The sequence below is a fragment of the Erpetoichthys calabaricus genome, chromosome 17, assembly GCF_900747795.2.
Source record: "Erpetoichthys calabaricus chromosome 17, fErpCal1.3, whole genome shotgun sequence".
In the NCBI taxonomy this organism is placed as follows: domain Eukaryota; kingdom Metazoa; phylum Chordata; class Cladistia; order Polypteriformes; family Polypteridae; genus Erpetoichthys; species Erpetoichthys calabaricus.
The window spans coordinates 41,487,808-41,504,656 of NC_041410.2; the positions used below are offsets into that span (position 1 = coordinate 41,487,808).

A 16,849-nucleotide genomic window follows, 5' to 3' on the forward strand; every position below is an offset into this window, starting at 1 on the left:
AAATATTCCACATTTAAACCTATGATTGACTGTCCTCTTCTTCAATGCTGGTCTCCTGCAACCCTGAAACAGACTGAGTGTGTCTGAGAATTACTTTGTGTGTTATGAGATTTTTAAAAGATATTGTTACATCTATCAAGTAAAACATGGTATTTGTAATTGATATGACATAATTAGGATGTCATTGTGTTGATTTCTCTTAGCCCCAGGGATCTGAGTTCAAGCCACTGTCTATTGCACATTTTTTCAATATTCAAGCAAACTTTCTCTGTGTTTTCTGGTTTGCTCTCATATCCCAAAACCTGACTGTTAGGTGAACCTCCAACCTACAACTGGTCAGGTATAAGTGTGTGTAGAGGTGTAAGAGTGAACATGTCCTGTATTGTAGAGGTAGCCTATCCAGTTCCTGCCATATACCAAATGTGGCAAGTGCTGCTAATCCTGTACAAGACAGAATGGCTTCAGAAGATGAAATTGTAAATAAACATTATGATAACATCAAGGGAGTTATGCATAATAAATACATGGTGAGCAAAACACTTTTTAAACCAATTTAAGATTATGCTAATCTAAAGTCTCCAAATTGAAATCATTCCCACCATTTTTTAACTTTATTTTATTATTGTGCCATACCTTGGCCACACATAATATTCTCACCACAAAGACAAAAGTAAAGAAAAAACAGCAGATGGAGTAGCTGGCTTGTTTCCTCATACTCTCCTAATGCTTCCCGCTTAGACCTAAGAGTCGTCAGCTTACACCCTCATCTTAGAGTAACTCAGAAATATCCATCCATCCATCCATCCATCCATCCATCCATCCATCCACTATCTATCCAGTATATTCTAACTACAGGGTCATGGGGGTCTGCTGGAGCCAATCCCAGCCAACACAGGGTGCAAGGCAGGAAACAAACCCCGGGCAGGGCGCCAGCCCATCGCAGGGTGCACACACACACACACACACACACACACACACACACACACACACACACCAAGCACACACTAGGGACAATTTAGGATCGCCAATGCACCTAACCTGCATGTCTTTGGACTGTGGGAGGAAACCGGAGTAGCTGGAGGAAACCCATGTAGACACGGGGAGAACATGCAAACTCCACACAGGGAGGACCCAGGAAGCGAACCCAGGTATCCTAACTGCGAGGCAGTAGTGCTACTCACAAATATCTGTAAACGCTATTACCACCTGGAAGGCCCACCAACCTACACACATAGAAGCGGGTTTGCTGTGCACCAGCCTCAGTCTAGCTACAGTCAACAAGATGAGACCACCAGCCCAGACAGACCCAGCAATGTAGGACTTCATCTTTCAATGCCCTGAGATGAACCTCTCATTTTAAGGACCCTTCCTCTTGAAAACAGAAACCCATACACTGGTTTCATAAATTATGAGCAGGCACAGTCATATTAATTTTAGGTCAGTCAGTCAGTCATTATCCAACCCGCTATATCCTAACACCGGGGCACGGGGGTCTGCTGGAGCCAATCCCAGCCAACACAGGGAGCAAGGCAGGAACAAATCCCCTGGCATGGTGCCAGCCCATCACAGATTAATTTTAGGTTAAAAATGATTTTGAAATGTTTATAAAAATGACAGTATCATTCAAAGAAAATGCCATTTTATATTTTTTCTTAATTTGAATCTGAATCTGTTAACTTCCTCGTATGTGCATGTTATATGCTTATATTAAAGTATATTTAATAAAAAATATTGACTCTCATATAGAATTCACTTTTTTCATTTTCAGAACACTTTCAAAATCTTTCCTGTCCTTCTAGTAAGAAAACACATGATGGAATTTTTATGCAAAAATACTGAATGGAAATAAATGCACGAGGCAAAATGATGAACACCTGGCACAATGTCATAACTCCTATGCATTTTTACAATAATACACGTAAATGGATCAGATTATCTGGTGCTTCTGCTCGAGTATTCTATGTACATTTGATTTTCACAAGCTCCTTTCCGCTGCTGCTATAACAGTTTCCAGTTTTTCCAAGCCTCCTGGATTAAAGCAGCAGCCTACTCTTAAAGTCACTTCTCCCACTGCATATTCTATTAAGACTAAAGAATATTTCACACTGCTCAAAACGTTTTTAGCAGATTACTTACAAGGTCCACATCTGGTAAACTATCAGATTCTTATATATCTTACAAGAATCAGTTTATTCATCTAAGTAATTAATTAAATTCTTTATGGTCATAATAGATTCATTTGAGTGGAATTTGATTTGGAGAAGCTCAACAAATAAAACATCTCCTGTAACATACTGTACACCAAGAAACAAAAATAATCAGCATTCCCCAACAGCCTGCCACCAACCAAGGTAACAAAATAACACTTATAGGTTAAGATTTTACATTCATGCATCTCAGAGCTTGTAGTAGTAGTTAGTATTGAGCTAGTATCATTATGTGTAGGAATAAATGCTATTATGAAATGTGGTAGTCCTTTTCTTGCTGTGCTTTTCCACCCACCTGTTCATGCTAATTCAGCGCCACCAATTTCCGTAACTTTGAACTGTGCCTGGAAATCCATGTCAACATTCCACAAAGTAGACCTTCTGACTTAAAGGAAGGGCAGAGAGCTGTGAGGGGACAACTCTGTGATCTCTGCCAACCCCAATGGGAATGCGCTAAGTTAAATTAAGTCAAAAACGATCTCAGCACTTTACGTAATGCCGTGCTCAAAACAAAACTTTAATTCAATCTTACAGTTCCTTTCATAACATAAGAGACTGGCATGGACCACGTTGAAAACAGAATGTCACAATTTAAGATAGCCTGGCACACCCATCTGAAAATCAGTGGATTGTGTCCTTACAAGCGACGAAAATGGATGGATGATGATTGTTATGAGCTGGGTTAACTATTAAAACGTAACAAAAATGAAAAAGGAAAGAAATAAATATGTATAGTAGAATTTCACTTACTTTTGGTTTAGAAAATGCAGCGTTCATTCACATGGGTTGATATTTTTAATACTTGTACTCAAAAAAGTGTTAACTCCTCAAACTATAGACATAAACTTCTACTAGGATGCGTGAACTGTACTTGAACCGCTAAGCGGAGTCGGCACCTGCCTTCGGCTTTCTTTTTTTTCTTTCGATGACTTACAAAGTAGCGTCTAAGTAAAGCCTTCATTTTACACTAAACAGAAGGATTCTTCCTCAGTGAACTACTGCAACACCATCTCAATATTACACGGCAATAAAATAATTATTAACCATAAATGAAGCTTCGTATTTAGATTTAGAATGAACGCTATTGATCATATTAATTATAATATTCTCGAATCGCTTAGTCCAGCTAAGTGTTGTTGAGGGTTTATGTGGCGCTCCGGTGTATTCTCTCGAGGGAGGGAGTAATCCTGGACAGGGCACTAGCCCGTCGCTACCGGGCCATATTCATTTACAAATGAATAATCACGTTTAGTTTCTATTCGTGTTACCATCAAGATACGAGAGCTTCCATGTAATTGCTCCTTAACTGACTCACTAAAAGCAATGGTGGTTCCCGCAGTGCAGAAAGCATATCTCCCGAGCGCCAGGCAGGTGTCCGCCCAGGAAGGAATGCCAATCCGTATTATACGGTAAAAAAGCACAAACCATCGTGAACACGAAGAGAATAAGCAAACCAAACGGACCCTGAGAAAAGAAACGGCGTGATATTTTCAGCAGCTTCTCCACCTCATATGACTACCGATTATATTTCGAGTAATTTAACTCATAAAACGCTTCAGGAGGAACTAATTAAGAATCAGACCTAGAAGGAAGCGTTGCATAAAATAATTGATTATCAAAAACAAGAAAACAAAAATATGTTTTTAACAATGACTTCCCCGTAATAAATTCAACGTTGTATACACTATACGAATTTCTCTAATCCTTAATTAAAATGTGCAGTTTTTCACTTTTTTTATACGTGTTTTCTTTAGTTATTATTAACGTTAGTAGTACCTCTTTAATGTTGCAATATTATTTCGAATTGTCTAATTTCTACTAACAATAACACATATTTCAAACGTGATTTTAAAGCGCAATATGTAGTAAAACAGCAATCACAGCATGGCATAAAGTTATTTTATTATGAGGCTGTATGAATTACTCGTTCATTTGTCTCATCAGTTAAATCTTATTCCTCCCTCTCCCTTCATTCTCTTTTTCTGATTGCGATGATATTTCAAAATAATTAAACAGATCGAACAAAAATGTTCTGATGCAGCCAAAAACACAGTAGTGGAGATAAAAAATAACAGTTCTCACGTCTAAATACCAAAAGTGTGCCCCCCATAAACTACTGCACACATGCAAGGGTGCGTTTTTATACTTACTTGGATACCTGAAATAAAATTCGTTCAGATAGGTAGTGTTAGAGTTGTTTACGATGTAATGGGCATCTGCCTGAGGGTTGTATCGAATAAATACCCCAAAGAGGATGATCATAGCAAGTTCCCAGATGAAGCACACTACGGGCAGCTTCACCCGCATGTCGGTGTTCTTAAGGCCGTCAAACAGTGACATGGTGACTCCTGCGAGCTGCGACGCCGACACTTGACAGAGCTGCTCTTCTCCACTCTCTTCAAGGCAGTGAAAATGCGCTCACGGCCAGCCTCCAGCGCGCTCCTCGTTCACCTTGACAGAGGCGCTTTATAGACGAGGAGAGTAAGAGGTGGACTCACCTTGGCACACCTCCCTCAGCCCATCCCTTTCAGTCTTGAACTTGAATTTCGAAAGTTTATCGGCTCTTCCCGGGAACCTCAACCCTAGATATCCGCGTAAACAATGTATTCATTAAAAAGGAGACCGAGCGCATCATCCTCCTCATCCCACGGTACACCACTCCATCTGCTGCGGCGATCCCAAAAGCCAGTGGTAGGTTTAAGAGAATACTTCCTTCAAAACGAACTCGTAGACTGAAGCAAATGTAGAGATGGTTGTAAACGTGAGGCTATTTGGGAGGTAGGTAATGAAAGAAGGAAGAGCTTCTCAGACATGTATCGCTGGAGAAGTGGCATTTCGCGCAATTTTCTTGTTATTTAAAATCTCGTCTTCACTGAGCAAAACGTCAAGGTGTACATTTTATTCATCCTTTTGCCATCGACTCAGAGAAAAATGTCTAATGTTGTCTATTACAGCGTCTATCTCCGTACAATTAACATACTTTGCAACAGGTTATGTTACGCAGGTTAATAGACAAAGATGGCGTTAATAAATTTAAGGCATAATGTTAATGAAAACACGAGGTCAGGGACGAGTAAAAGAAAACGAAAAGAATTAAATAATTAGATCAAACCAAAGCGAACCCTCGTACTTACCGCAGTTGTTGTACTCCACATTTCATCCAGAACGCATCATCACATATTGTCATGTATGATTGGGGCAGCAACAAGCTGTGAAAATGCTAATTTTTCTCAAAATGTTGGGAAACGTCTTGAAACAAAAAATAATCGTTGTAGAGAGCTGTGTCTGAAAGAGATCTATGACCTGGATGATGATCTATTTTACATTGGAACAATGACCCCACATGTATAGTCAAAGATGTACACAATGGACTTAAAAGAAAAAAAAAGTGACGTTCTGGTGTAAGCTAGTCAACGTCTGGCAGTAGTAACCTGTTCTTTAGATCCTATAGTTTCAAGTAGACTCTGAAAAGACACACCTGCAGTACATAGCCCATATACAATTCATATATCTTTATGGCTTTGTCAATGACTGCTTCAAAGTAGTTACTAAATCTCTATTAAGGAAATGTGATTTAATCGAAATGATCTTAAATCCTGCTCATATTGCTTTTAAATATTTGTGATAAGTATGGCTCATGTTGGGGTGCATAGTAACACAGTGGTTAGAGTTGCTGCTTAAAAGAGCCAGAGTCTCCGCTTGAATACAAAGGCTGTATTTTATCTATGTGGAGTTTGCGTGTTCTCCCTTTGTATATGGAGGGTCTTCCTCCTGGTACTCTGGTTTTCCCCAAAGACATACTAGATAGGTTAATTGACAGCTCAAACCTGTTGTCAGTGTGAGGGGGCGTTAGAGGGGCTTGCAATGGATTTGCCTCATGTCCAGGGTTGCTTCCTGTCTTGAGCCCAGTGCTGTTAGGGTAGGCTCTGGTCACCTGCCATTCGGAACTGGATTAGCCAAGTTTAAGAATTCTATGATAAGACTGGAGGTCACTAAGTTTTTCCAGTTTGCCTTCTTGTCTTCATGTTTCATGACTGCACTTGATGTTGCTGGCTCTTTTTCTAATTATCTTATAGAATGAGAACATGTAGTGCATGGGATATACTAGTAGCACCAACAGCAGAGCTCACATCAAGCCTATGTCACCTTCAGATTCTGGTTGGTTAGTGATTGTATTGTAAACAAAAAAATCTCATAACACCATTACAGAAGCACATGGATCTGAGTGACAGGAATGTCTCCATGGGAAAATTTTATATCATCTAAAACAATGTGAATGATTTAAACATTTTCCTTTGTAAAAGGAATACATTTTGATTTAATTTCAAATGCCCTAACGTGTCATAGGTTTATCTGACTGCATGTAACAATGTGGATGCAGTAACAGCAGCATCTTAAGATGAAAACACAAGCTGAAAATGAAAAAATATATTTAAAAGACATGAATTTTAAACTACATGCACTCGTTCACTTTCTGATTGCTAATTGTGATAAACATTGAATAAAGCTGAACCAGCACACAGCATATATTCTCAGCTGAGTTCACTTTATCGTTCTGAGTCCCGAAGGAGCGATGTTTCCTCTAGGCAGGGCCAGAGAGTACATCATTAATAGAAAAGCTTGCCCTACATCTCACTCCTTATGGTGACATACGTTTTGAATCTGAATGTATCTTATGAGAGGAAGCAAAACTACACTACTTTTATCTTTTTTAATTCAGAAGTAGATTGTTTTAATCCTAACTTCATATTTTCATGTAAAGGGTATGACAGTCTAAGGGATTTTTTGCAAAGAATTTGAAATGTTGCCCAAAAATGTGTAAGGTGAGATTTTCGAGTATCAGATGCTCACTCCAGTTTTGAGCAATGGGGACTTGTTAAAGACTACAGGTTTCATGAAGAGAATTTTTTGAATGTAAATGTAAACTAGAATGATTCTAAAGTTGCATCAGCCACCCTCAAGAAGAAAGAATGTTATTCAGGTATTAAAAGATTTTACAAAAATGAAAGTTAAATTTCATAATGAGGCTCATCACACACCTACGTGGCTGTTGGTAATACTGTAAATTAGTAACAGTTCAGTTTAATTTATTGGTGTCTTTATTTCAAACAAATGTACAGTTAGAGTATAATTCTGAGAAGTTTAAAGAGCTGCATGGATGCTTTTGTAAATGTAGAATTTCATTAAGCTACGGGGTGTATTTTGTATTTATAGATTGTATTTTTTTAACTACTCAACAAAGTATTATTAACTATATCCATTGTTCATTAACACAAAAAGTATTTAGAAAAATTTGCTGTTAACTCCCTTTAAAAAAATCACCAATGCATCCCGTCATTTTTGCAAAGCTTTTTGAATGAAAAGTCTAATGATATAAAACAATACATAATCAGGACAAAAAAAAATCTGCTGCTCTTTCCACTTATTAAGGATGCCTAAATAGTAAAATTATGGAATTTTTAAATAATTAATTTTTCAAATTTCAAAATAATTGAGGATTTAAGTTCTGTAGACATTAAATTGATACCTCATATTTATTTCTCAAGAATATGTTGGAGCAATACCAAAACGTCTATAGGATAGTGAATGGTCTCTTTGATATCATTTGAAACAGAGAGAGAAAGGGGACTGTTCATAAGGACTGAGCACTTTAATAATATTGTCGGTCTTCTTAAGGCAGTATGTGGCATGTACTTTATGTCTCATCTACCAATAAGATGAGCAGGTGCTGTATGTAATGCAAGCAACAAGAATGGACTGCACTGTGCAGGTATAACAGTTGATGAGTAAAGATGGAGACTTTCAGACTTTCTTTTGATGTCTGAAGACGTAAAGGCATTGGTGAGCCTTCTTGTCAGAAGCCAAGACATGTGCCCACATGATCTTGTCAGTTAAGTGCAACTTTAAGAAATTAAGGCCTGGTGACCCATTACACAGTGTTCCTGCTAATGTCTTTCTGCTTTGTGGAGTCTGTGCCCAGCTCATTTATTGTGGTGATATGAGTGGAGATTGCAATCATCAATAATTTGAATGATGGAGTTGTAACTCTGTCTGACCATATAGCTATAGGTAAAAAAGCTTTGGGTTCAATACTCTATACTTAATAGTGCTTGTGTTGAAGATTATTGTGGCGTAAGTGATGAATTTATCATATACACATTCCGAGACATACCTGTTAGGAAATCTAAAATTAAGTTGCTAAGGGTGACACTTTGTCTCAATTCCAGAAGTCTGATGATCAGCTTTTCTGGAACAATACATTAAAATACAACTTAATTTTTGTTTAGCACCCATCACAGAATGTAGGCACAGAGTTTATAGATAATTTAAAGATAGAGATTATACTAATTACTAAGTGCAGAACTGGTACATGTTCGGCTGTACATGTTCGACTTATTTGCAATGGTGATGGACAGGTTGACAGACGAGATTAGACAGGAGTCCCCGTGGACTATGATGTTTGCAGACGACATTGTGATCTGTAGCGAGAGTAGGGAGCAGGTTGAGAAGGCCCTGGCGAGGTGGAGATATGCTCTAAATAGGAGAGGAATGAAGGTCAGTAGGAACAAGACAGAATACATGTGAGTAAATGAGAGGGAGGTCAGTGGAATGGTGAGGATGCAGGGAATAGAGTTGGCGAAGGTGAATGAGTTTAAATACTTGGGATCAACAGTACAGAGTAACGGGGATTGTGGAAAAGAGGTGAAAAAGAGAGTGCAGGCAGGGTGGAATGGTGGAGAAGAATGTCAGGAGTGATTTGTGACAGACGGGTATCAGCAAGAGTGAAAGGGAAGGTCTACAGGATGGTAGTGAGACTAGCTTTGTTATATGGGTTGGAGATCGTGGCATTTACCTAAAAAAGGAGACAGAGCTGGAGGTGACAGAGTTAAAAATGTTAAGATTTGCATTGGGTGTGACGAGGAGGGGCAGGATTAGAAATGAGTACATTAGAGGGTCAGCTCAAGTTGGATGGTTTGGAGACAAAGCTAGAGAGGCAAGATTGTGTTGGTTTGGACATCTGCAGAGGAGAGATGCTGGGTATATTGGGAAACAGATGCTAAGACTAGAGCTTCCAGGCAAGAGGAAAAGAGAAAGGCCTAAGAGAAGGTTTATGGATGTGGTGAGAGAGGACATGCAGGTGATGGGTGTAACAGAGCAAGATGCAGAGGACAGGATGAGATGGAAAAAGATGATCCGTTGTGGCGACCTCTAATGGGAGAAGCCGGAAGAAGAAGAAGAAGAAGAAGAAGAAGAAGAAGAAGAAGAAGAAGAAGAAGAAGAAGAAGAAGAAGAAGAAGAACTGGTACATGTATACATGCAGATTTGTTAAAACAGACAGAAAACAAGGTAGAAACTGATTACACATAAATGGAATCTGACAATATCTGTCCATGTATTTATTGACTAACTGTGGCCAGTTGACAACAAAGGAGATTGAAACTGTAAAAGAAAAAGTCAAAAACTAAGTCATAGTCCTATGGACGTCAACCAACTGGCCACCTATCCCCTCCTGGGTTTTCGATAGTGGAGTCTGTGTTGATTCTAATAATGCTCCTTTTTCTGAAATTACTTTTCTATATGCAGGACAGCAGCTTGGCAGTAGAGTAGAGGCATCAAGTACCACATCCAGATACTGAGAAGAGAAACAGAATAGAAGAAGGTTAGCAATGGTTTAAAATATTGTGATTGTCAGAATGCAGTATGCACAGCTAATCAGCAGCTCTAGACAGGGTATGCTAAACTAAAGTAGTAAGTCCTCAGCTTAGATGTAAAAGCTGAGACTGAAGGGATATCTTTTACAGTAGCAGGCAGATTATGGTACAGCTTTGGGAGAATTAAGAGCTCAGCTTTCCACAGTTATTTTATTAATTAGGTTGAAATCTTGTGAACTTAATGTGTGCTCTAGTTTGTAAGTAATGATAAGTTCAAATAAGTAAGCAGGGCCTTGGCCATTTAAGACTTTATAAAGTGAAAGGGGAATTTTAATATCATCTCTAAGCTTTACTGGAAGCCAGTGTAGGGACTTGAGAACTGTGGTTATGTGTTCATATTTTTTGGTTTGTGTAATAATTCTTGCAGCAGCATTCTGAATTAACTGAAAGCCACACAAAGAACAATTTGAGCAACCAGTGAATCAAGCATTGCAATAGCCCAGGGATGGGCAGATTCAGTCCTGGAGGGCCGCAGTGGTTGCAGGTTTTTTCTCCAACTCAGTTGCTTAATTAAAAACCAATCATTGTCAATTATTTAATTTCATGGCTTGCTAGCGCTTTAACTCTGCTATGTAAGGCCATTCTCATATCCTAGATTTGTTTTCCTTTCTAAGGATATCATCCAAATGATTTGAAGTCTAAAACAGAGAAGTTATTCTCAGTGCTTCACTTTTTTCTCTTCACTTTCCTTCCAAGTATTTAATTAAACCCAATAGTGCATGATGAATACACACAGGTGTAAATGGTAACAAACTAAATGGAGAACTGCTGGTTTCTTTTGTCATTTGCATGTTATTGCTAATTAGGAGCAATTAAAAACCAAGACTACAGCTGTTTAAGACTAAAATAAGCAATAAGGGTTCAAAATCTTAACGAGCGAGACAACTAAAGTGAAGCAGAAGTGTTACTTGAGCAATGAGTGCTTCTTATTAAGCAACTGGGTTGGAACAAAAACCTGCACCCACTGCGGTCCTCCAGGACTGAATCTGCCCACCCCTGCAATAGTCAATCCTGTTAAAAATAAAAGCATGAATTAATTCCTCAGTACCTTGCACATTATGGAAAACATCTTAATCTTCCAACATTTTTAAGGTGGAAAACATATTTTGGATAGTTTTGTATTGGGTATTTTAACTGACATACTAGTGACAAAAATAACACTTAAATTGTGTGCTGATTCAATAAAGCTAAAGGTGATTCCAACTGGATTCTTACAGTCAGCATAATTTCCTCCAATAAGTAACATTTCTGTTATTTCTGTATTCAGAGTCAAATAGTTCTCATCTATCCACTTCTTTAACTCACTGACACAATTAATAAAGAACAGTATCAGAGAAATGTCATTTGGTCCAAAAGAAAGGTATAACTGGGTGTCATCTGCGTATGGATGAAAATTAGTGTTACATTTTCTAATGATAGTTCCCAATGGAAACATGTAAAGTAAAAACAGTAAAGATCCCAGTATTGAGCCCAGCAGGACACCATATTTAACTTCTTAGTATAATGATCGAGTACTGTCAACACATTTCTGCAAGTACTGTTAACGATTTGATAAATAAGAACTAAATCAATCAAGCACAGTACCTGTGAGCCCAATGAAATCTTCCAGCCTCTGTAAGAAAACAGAATGATCAATGGTGTCAAATGCTGCACTTAAATCTAACAACATGCAATAACTGCTGTGGAATTTACTTCATTGGAGAATATCAGAATGTCGATTACAACACGGGTCAATGCTGATTCTGTACTATGACCTGTGCGGAAACAAGTCTGGTATTTCTCAAATAACTTGTGATGTGTAATGTTAGAATAAAGCATACAACACTATTAAATGTTAGTCTATAAGCTTCAGTCTGGATTAGCTGCTTTTATTATTTAGGCATGGCAGGATGGTATGAAATACACAGAATATGATGTCCTCCATGGATACCTTGGGACAATATGTAAACAGGAGTTGATCCAGACTATGAGGAATTCTACATTTAATGTGCCCCATCACCAATCTCTCAACGTATTTCTTCACACTGGGAGTGAGTGCCACCAGTCTGTAGTCACTGGTGCAGTTCAGCTATGCATTTATTACTTTACTTATTACAGCTCTACCTGTACATTTGTCATTGCAGGTGCTTCTTATTAGTGTAGCTAACTTTGTCCTAGCAATCTCCAGTGTGCCGCATTTCTGAAAGTATAAAAACAAAAAAGAAAAAATAGCAGACACACACACACACACACACACACTCACAGAGGCAAAGAACAGAAAAAATAGCATGCAATAGCAGCAAAAATAACTTTTACTTAAACAGCAATTACTAAAATACTCAAGAGAAGCAAGAGATGTCTGGCTTTCTAGGACCACAAAAGCTAATAATTTACAACATTATGAATCTCCTTTGTAAAAGAAAACAATGACCAACAGGACATCAGAGGCCAGAACACACGTGCCACATATGTCAATGTCAATGTCAATTTATTTATATAGCACATTTAAAACAACATAGTAATGTTGGGGGCGGAGTGGTGGCTCTGAGGCTAAGGATCTGCGCTGGTATCCCGAAGGTTGCCGGTTCGAATCCCCGTCAGTGCCAAAAGAGATCCTACTCTGCTGGGCCCTTGAGCAAGGCCCTTAACCTGTCATTGCTCCAGGGGGCGCTGTACAATGGCTGACCCTGTGCTCTGACCCCAAGGGGTATGCGAAAAAACTAACAAACAGTGTTGTAAGTCGCTCTGGATAAGAGCGTCTGCTAAATGATGTAAATGTAAATGTAAATGTAATGCTGTGGCCAAAGTGCTTTACAATAATAGAGTAAAAGAAATACAAAACAATTAACATAAAAAAATATAAATAGTGTGGAGGATTGCCGGCTTCCCAGTCCGGCCCTCACCCCCAGGCCGCTAGGAGGAGCCCTCCGGACAGCATATTCGTGCCCCGAGTTCCAGCAGGGCCTCATGGACTTTGTAGTGTTGTGACACAGCCCTGCTGGATACTTTGGGGGCCGCCAGGAGTCGCTGTAAGGGGGCTAGTGGGCTCTTGTATGCCCTATAACCCGGGAGTGCGTCAGCATCACGTGTCCGGAAGAAACGACGTGCTCCCGGGATGAAGAAGAGGACTGTTTGCCATGACCCGGAAGGAAATGGACTTGTGGGTTGTGCTTGGAACCACTTCCGGGTCAGGAGCTATAAAAGGACTATGGGAAGCCCAGAACACTGAGCTGAGCTGGGAGGTAGGGTGGCGAAGTGTCTGGGCGAGGAGGATTGTGTTTATTGAGAGAGTATTGTGATTTATATGAGTGTAGTGTGGAGAGTGCTTGGTGCACTGTGTGACAACAAAATAAAATATTGTTGTACTTTTACCTCGTGTTCAGAGTGGTACCTGACGGTTCGAGAGGTGGACGAAAGCCTTAACTGCTACAATAGAAACAAAATATGTGAACATAAAATAAGATACATAATAAATAGAAGTAATGTTATATAATCACAAAGAGGAGACCATCAGTATTGCTGAAGGTCATGGAATGCAAGTGTATAGAAATGAGTCTTTAATCTTGTTTTGAACAGTTCAATTGTAGATGACTCCTTTATGTGATGAGGTAAAGAGTTCCTCAGGCGATGAGCAGCAGCTGCAAAAGCCCTGTCCCCCTTAGTTTTACACTTGGTATAAGGGACAACAAGATACAACTGACCAGAAGATCTAGGCACTCTAGATGGCTGGTGTAAGGCACACAATTCAGATAAATAGGCAGGAGTAAGCCCATGTAAAGATTTAAAAACTAGCAGCAAGATTTTAAAATCAACTCAAAAACTGACAGGCAGCCAGTGTAAAGAAGCTAAAATAGGAGAAACAGAGTCATACTTTCTTGCCCCAACCAGAAAGCGAGTGGCAGCATTTTGGACCAAGTGTAGCCTAATCTGTGTATCAGAGATTTGTTAATCCCAGAATACAGCGAGTTGCAGTAATTGAGGCGAGAAAAAATAAAAGCATGAGTAGCTTTCTCAAGATCCCTAGAAGATAAAAAAGGTTTGATCTTACCTAATAGACGAAGTTGGAAAAAAGATATTCAATAAGTGTGTACTCACCAGTAAAAGAACCATTGCCAAGTTGATTTCCAGCAGCATAATCTTTTAGAAAAGTAAGAAGCAGAAGACTATAAGCAAAAAAAAAAGCAGAAGAAAATAAACATAGTATAAAAATACTTGAAAAAGGACAAAATGACTTTTAACTGGCTATCAAATTCCTCTACAACTTGCCTTGAAGCTTGAGGTGAGATAACTGCAGTAACACTAAAATATGCAAATCCCAACCAGGAGTTTATTGATTTATCTGCAGCAGAAAGGTGAGGTATCGATGGGTGAAAAGTAAAAACATATTTTCAGGAAGTTGGGCAAATGTTTCCATCTCTCTGTTATTTAGCAACTAAAAGAAAAATTAAAATGATGAAGGCAGTAAAAGACACAAAATAATCAGATCCACATACTTCTGTACTGATTTTCCAAGATTTTAATCCTTTTAATTCAAAAGCTATCTTTTAATACATGGAAATGGTTTCAAAATATGTTAGACTGCAAAGGGTCTGACTCTTAGACATTTTTTACATATTTTTGATCACAGCAAACTAATTTTCAAGCTCTCATCAATATATCAGGTTAGAGTATGGATTATTATGATTTGGTGTCAAAAAATATTTGCACCCTGACAAAGTAAATTCATATATATTGTCACAAACTTGACCACAAGTCATAGCAAGGTTTGGGGCAGCCACCCGTATATTTGGTTTCCTGGCTGCAAAATTGCAAATAAAAAATAGTACTGCTGTGCACAAATCAGAGTCCTAAAACAGAACTCAGGGAACAGGGAAAAGGTGGAGGCTTTTAAAGGCACTGCTGGACATCTTCCAGTTTCGAAGGGTAATAAGCTTGATGTGTCTTTCATCTGCTGCACTAAGTTTCCTTGGCTGACCACTGCGTCTACGATCCTCAACATTGCCCGTTTCTTTGTGCTTCTTCAAAAGAGCTTGAACAGCACATCTTGAAACCCCAGTCTGCTTTGAAATCTTTGTCTGGGAGAGACCTTGCTGATGCAGTATAACTACCTTGTGTCTTGTTGCTGTGCTCAATCTTGCCATGACATGAAACTGTCTTCCACAACCTCACCTTGGTAGCAGAGTTTGGCTGTTCCTCACCCAGTTTTAAGCCTCCTACACAGCTGTTTTTGTTTCAGTTAATGACTGTGTTTCAGCCTACGTGTGACATTGATGATCATTAGCACCTGTTTGGTATAATTGGTTGATCAGACACCTGACTAGAATCCTACAAAATCCCTGACTTTGTGCAAGTGTACCTATAAGAATTGATGCTGGTTTGAAAGCAAAAGGTAGTAACACCAAATATTGATTTGATTTACATTTTTCTTTTGTTTGCTCACTTTGCATTTTGTAAATTGATTACAATAAACAATCATTATTTATATTTCTGAAAGCATTCTTTGTTTACAGCATTTACATATTGAGATGACATGTCCAATAGTGTAATCTGGACAAAATTGTCAAGTGGCATACAATCAAAATTCCAACTGCCATGATGTGAGACACCATCATCTATACTGCTTGCTGGAGGCAGTTACACCACAAGATAACATTATATGTTCTTAACAAGCAGACATGCTTTGTGCTATTTTCCAAAATGACAATGCTCAACCACATCTCTCTGAAGTGACTGTGACAGAACCACCTTTTTTCTGCTATGAAAGAACATTTCCCTCACTTTCTAGGGTGCCAGTTATAGCCCATACCCTGTGCAGAGCCCCAGAAAAGCAATTTAATACCTAGATACTATAGGGCTCAATTCAGTATCCATATGATACCACATCACAATACAAAGCCACCTGCACTGTACACCTAAAAGTGGTTTTACCAGAAACTAAGAACAAATAATTGTAAAAATAATTTGGGAAAAAAATGTATGTTGTTTTGATTTCTAATTCATGTTACCTGTTTGTGTTCTTGGATTTTCATGAAGTACCTGGGTGTTGCACCATGTTAGCCACTATGAATGTAGTGAGAAGTCAAGCAAGATGACACCTTTTATTGGCTAACTAAAAAGATTGCCTGAAGAAGGGGCCTGAGGTGCCTTTGAGTTGCCTAGAAAGCTTGCATATTTGTAATCTGTTTAGTTAGCCAATAAAAGGTGTCATTTTGCTTGACTACTCCCTGGATTTTCATGGAAATTGGCCAATTGCTTCTGGGCTCAGCTGTTTTTTGCCACAAGTGTATCTTGGGTGAACTAGCAGAGAACTGCAGGGCAGAGAGTTCGATAGGTAAATTCACAGTATCACAGATCAGGATGCTGTTAGATCAGACTGCCACTCAGTTTTCCAACCATCTTGTTATGTTCATTTTCATTGGGATTTAGTGCCTATACCTGAAGAACTGAGCCCAAAGCAAGAACAAAACCAGGGTGGGATGTCGCTATGTCTCTGGGCACACTCACAAACACACACATTCACATTCTTCAACAGACAATTTAGAGTCTCCATTTAACCTAACCTTCATTTTCTGTGCATAAAATGCTACTACTCCTCAAGCAGTCACTTACAAGAAAAGGGCAAGTGTACACAGAAGGAGAATAATGATAGAAGATAATAACACAAATTCCAAAGAACTTGTACTCTTATAGAGTTTTGAACCCAGGCCCTCAAGCTGTGATGCAGTAACATTAATCACCCATTTGTCTTTATAGCACTAGAGAAAAAGAAAAATGACTTCCCCAACAGTTACTCACAAAACTCATTATCTCTGATTTATATTTCTAAATAAAGGCGATATGTATGATATTTTACTTGAAAGACTTTGATGGAATACACCTGTGCATTCCCCTTTTAAATCATATAATTTTTCTTTTGACCTCTTTGCTATAAAAGAAATATTTTCATAATGC

General features: G+C 38.7%; 1 protein-coding gene and 1 long non-coding RNA gene across 10 annotated transcripts in view; one reads left to right on the forward strand and one right to left on the reverse strand.

Annotated features, from left to right (window-relative positions):
- Nucleotides 1–4,647, reverse strand: part of LOC114667327 (ammonium transporter Rh type C 2-like) — a 104,489-nt gene extending 99,842 nt beyond the window's left edge. For all 9 annotated transcript variants that reach the window (XR_007933710.1, XR_007933709.1, XM_051920195.1 and 6 more), the window contains exon 1: nucleotides 4,358–4,647. Coding sequence is in view for 7 of the 9 variants with exons in the window: in XM_051920195.1 (XP_051776155.1) it covers nucleotides 4,358–4,547 (190 nt within the window). In the remaining 2 variants the exon portion in view is untranslated. The remainder of the gene's footprint in view (nucleotides 1–4,357) is intronic.
- A 124-nt stretch (nucleotides 4,648–4,771) lies between these two features.
- Nucleotides 4,772–16,849, forward strand: part of LOC127526092 (uncharacterized) — an 82,258-nt gene continuing 70,180 nt past the window's right edge. Inside the window, exon 1 of the long non-coding RNA XR_007933711.1 lies at nucleotides 4,772–4,898. This is a non-coding gene — a long non-coding RNA (uncharacterized LOC127526092). The remainder of the gene's footprint in view (nucleotides 4,899–16,849) is intronic.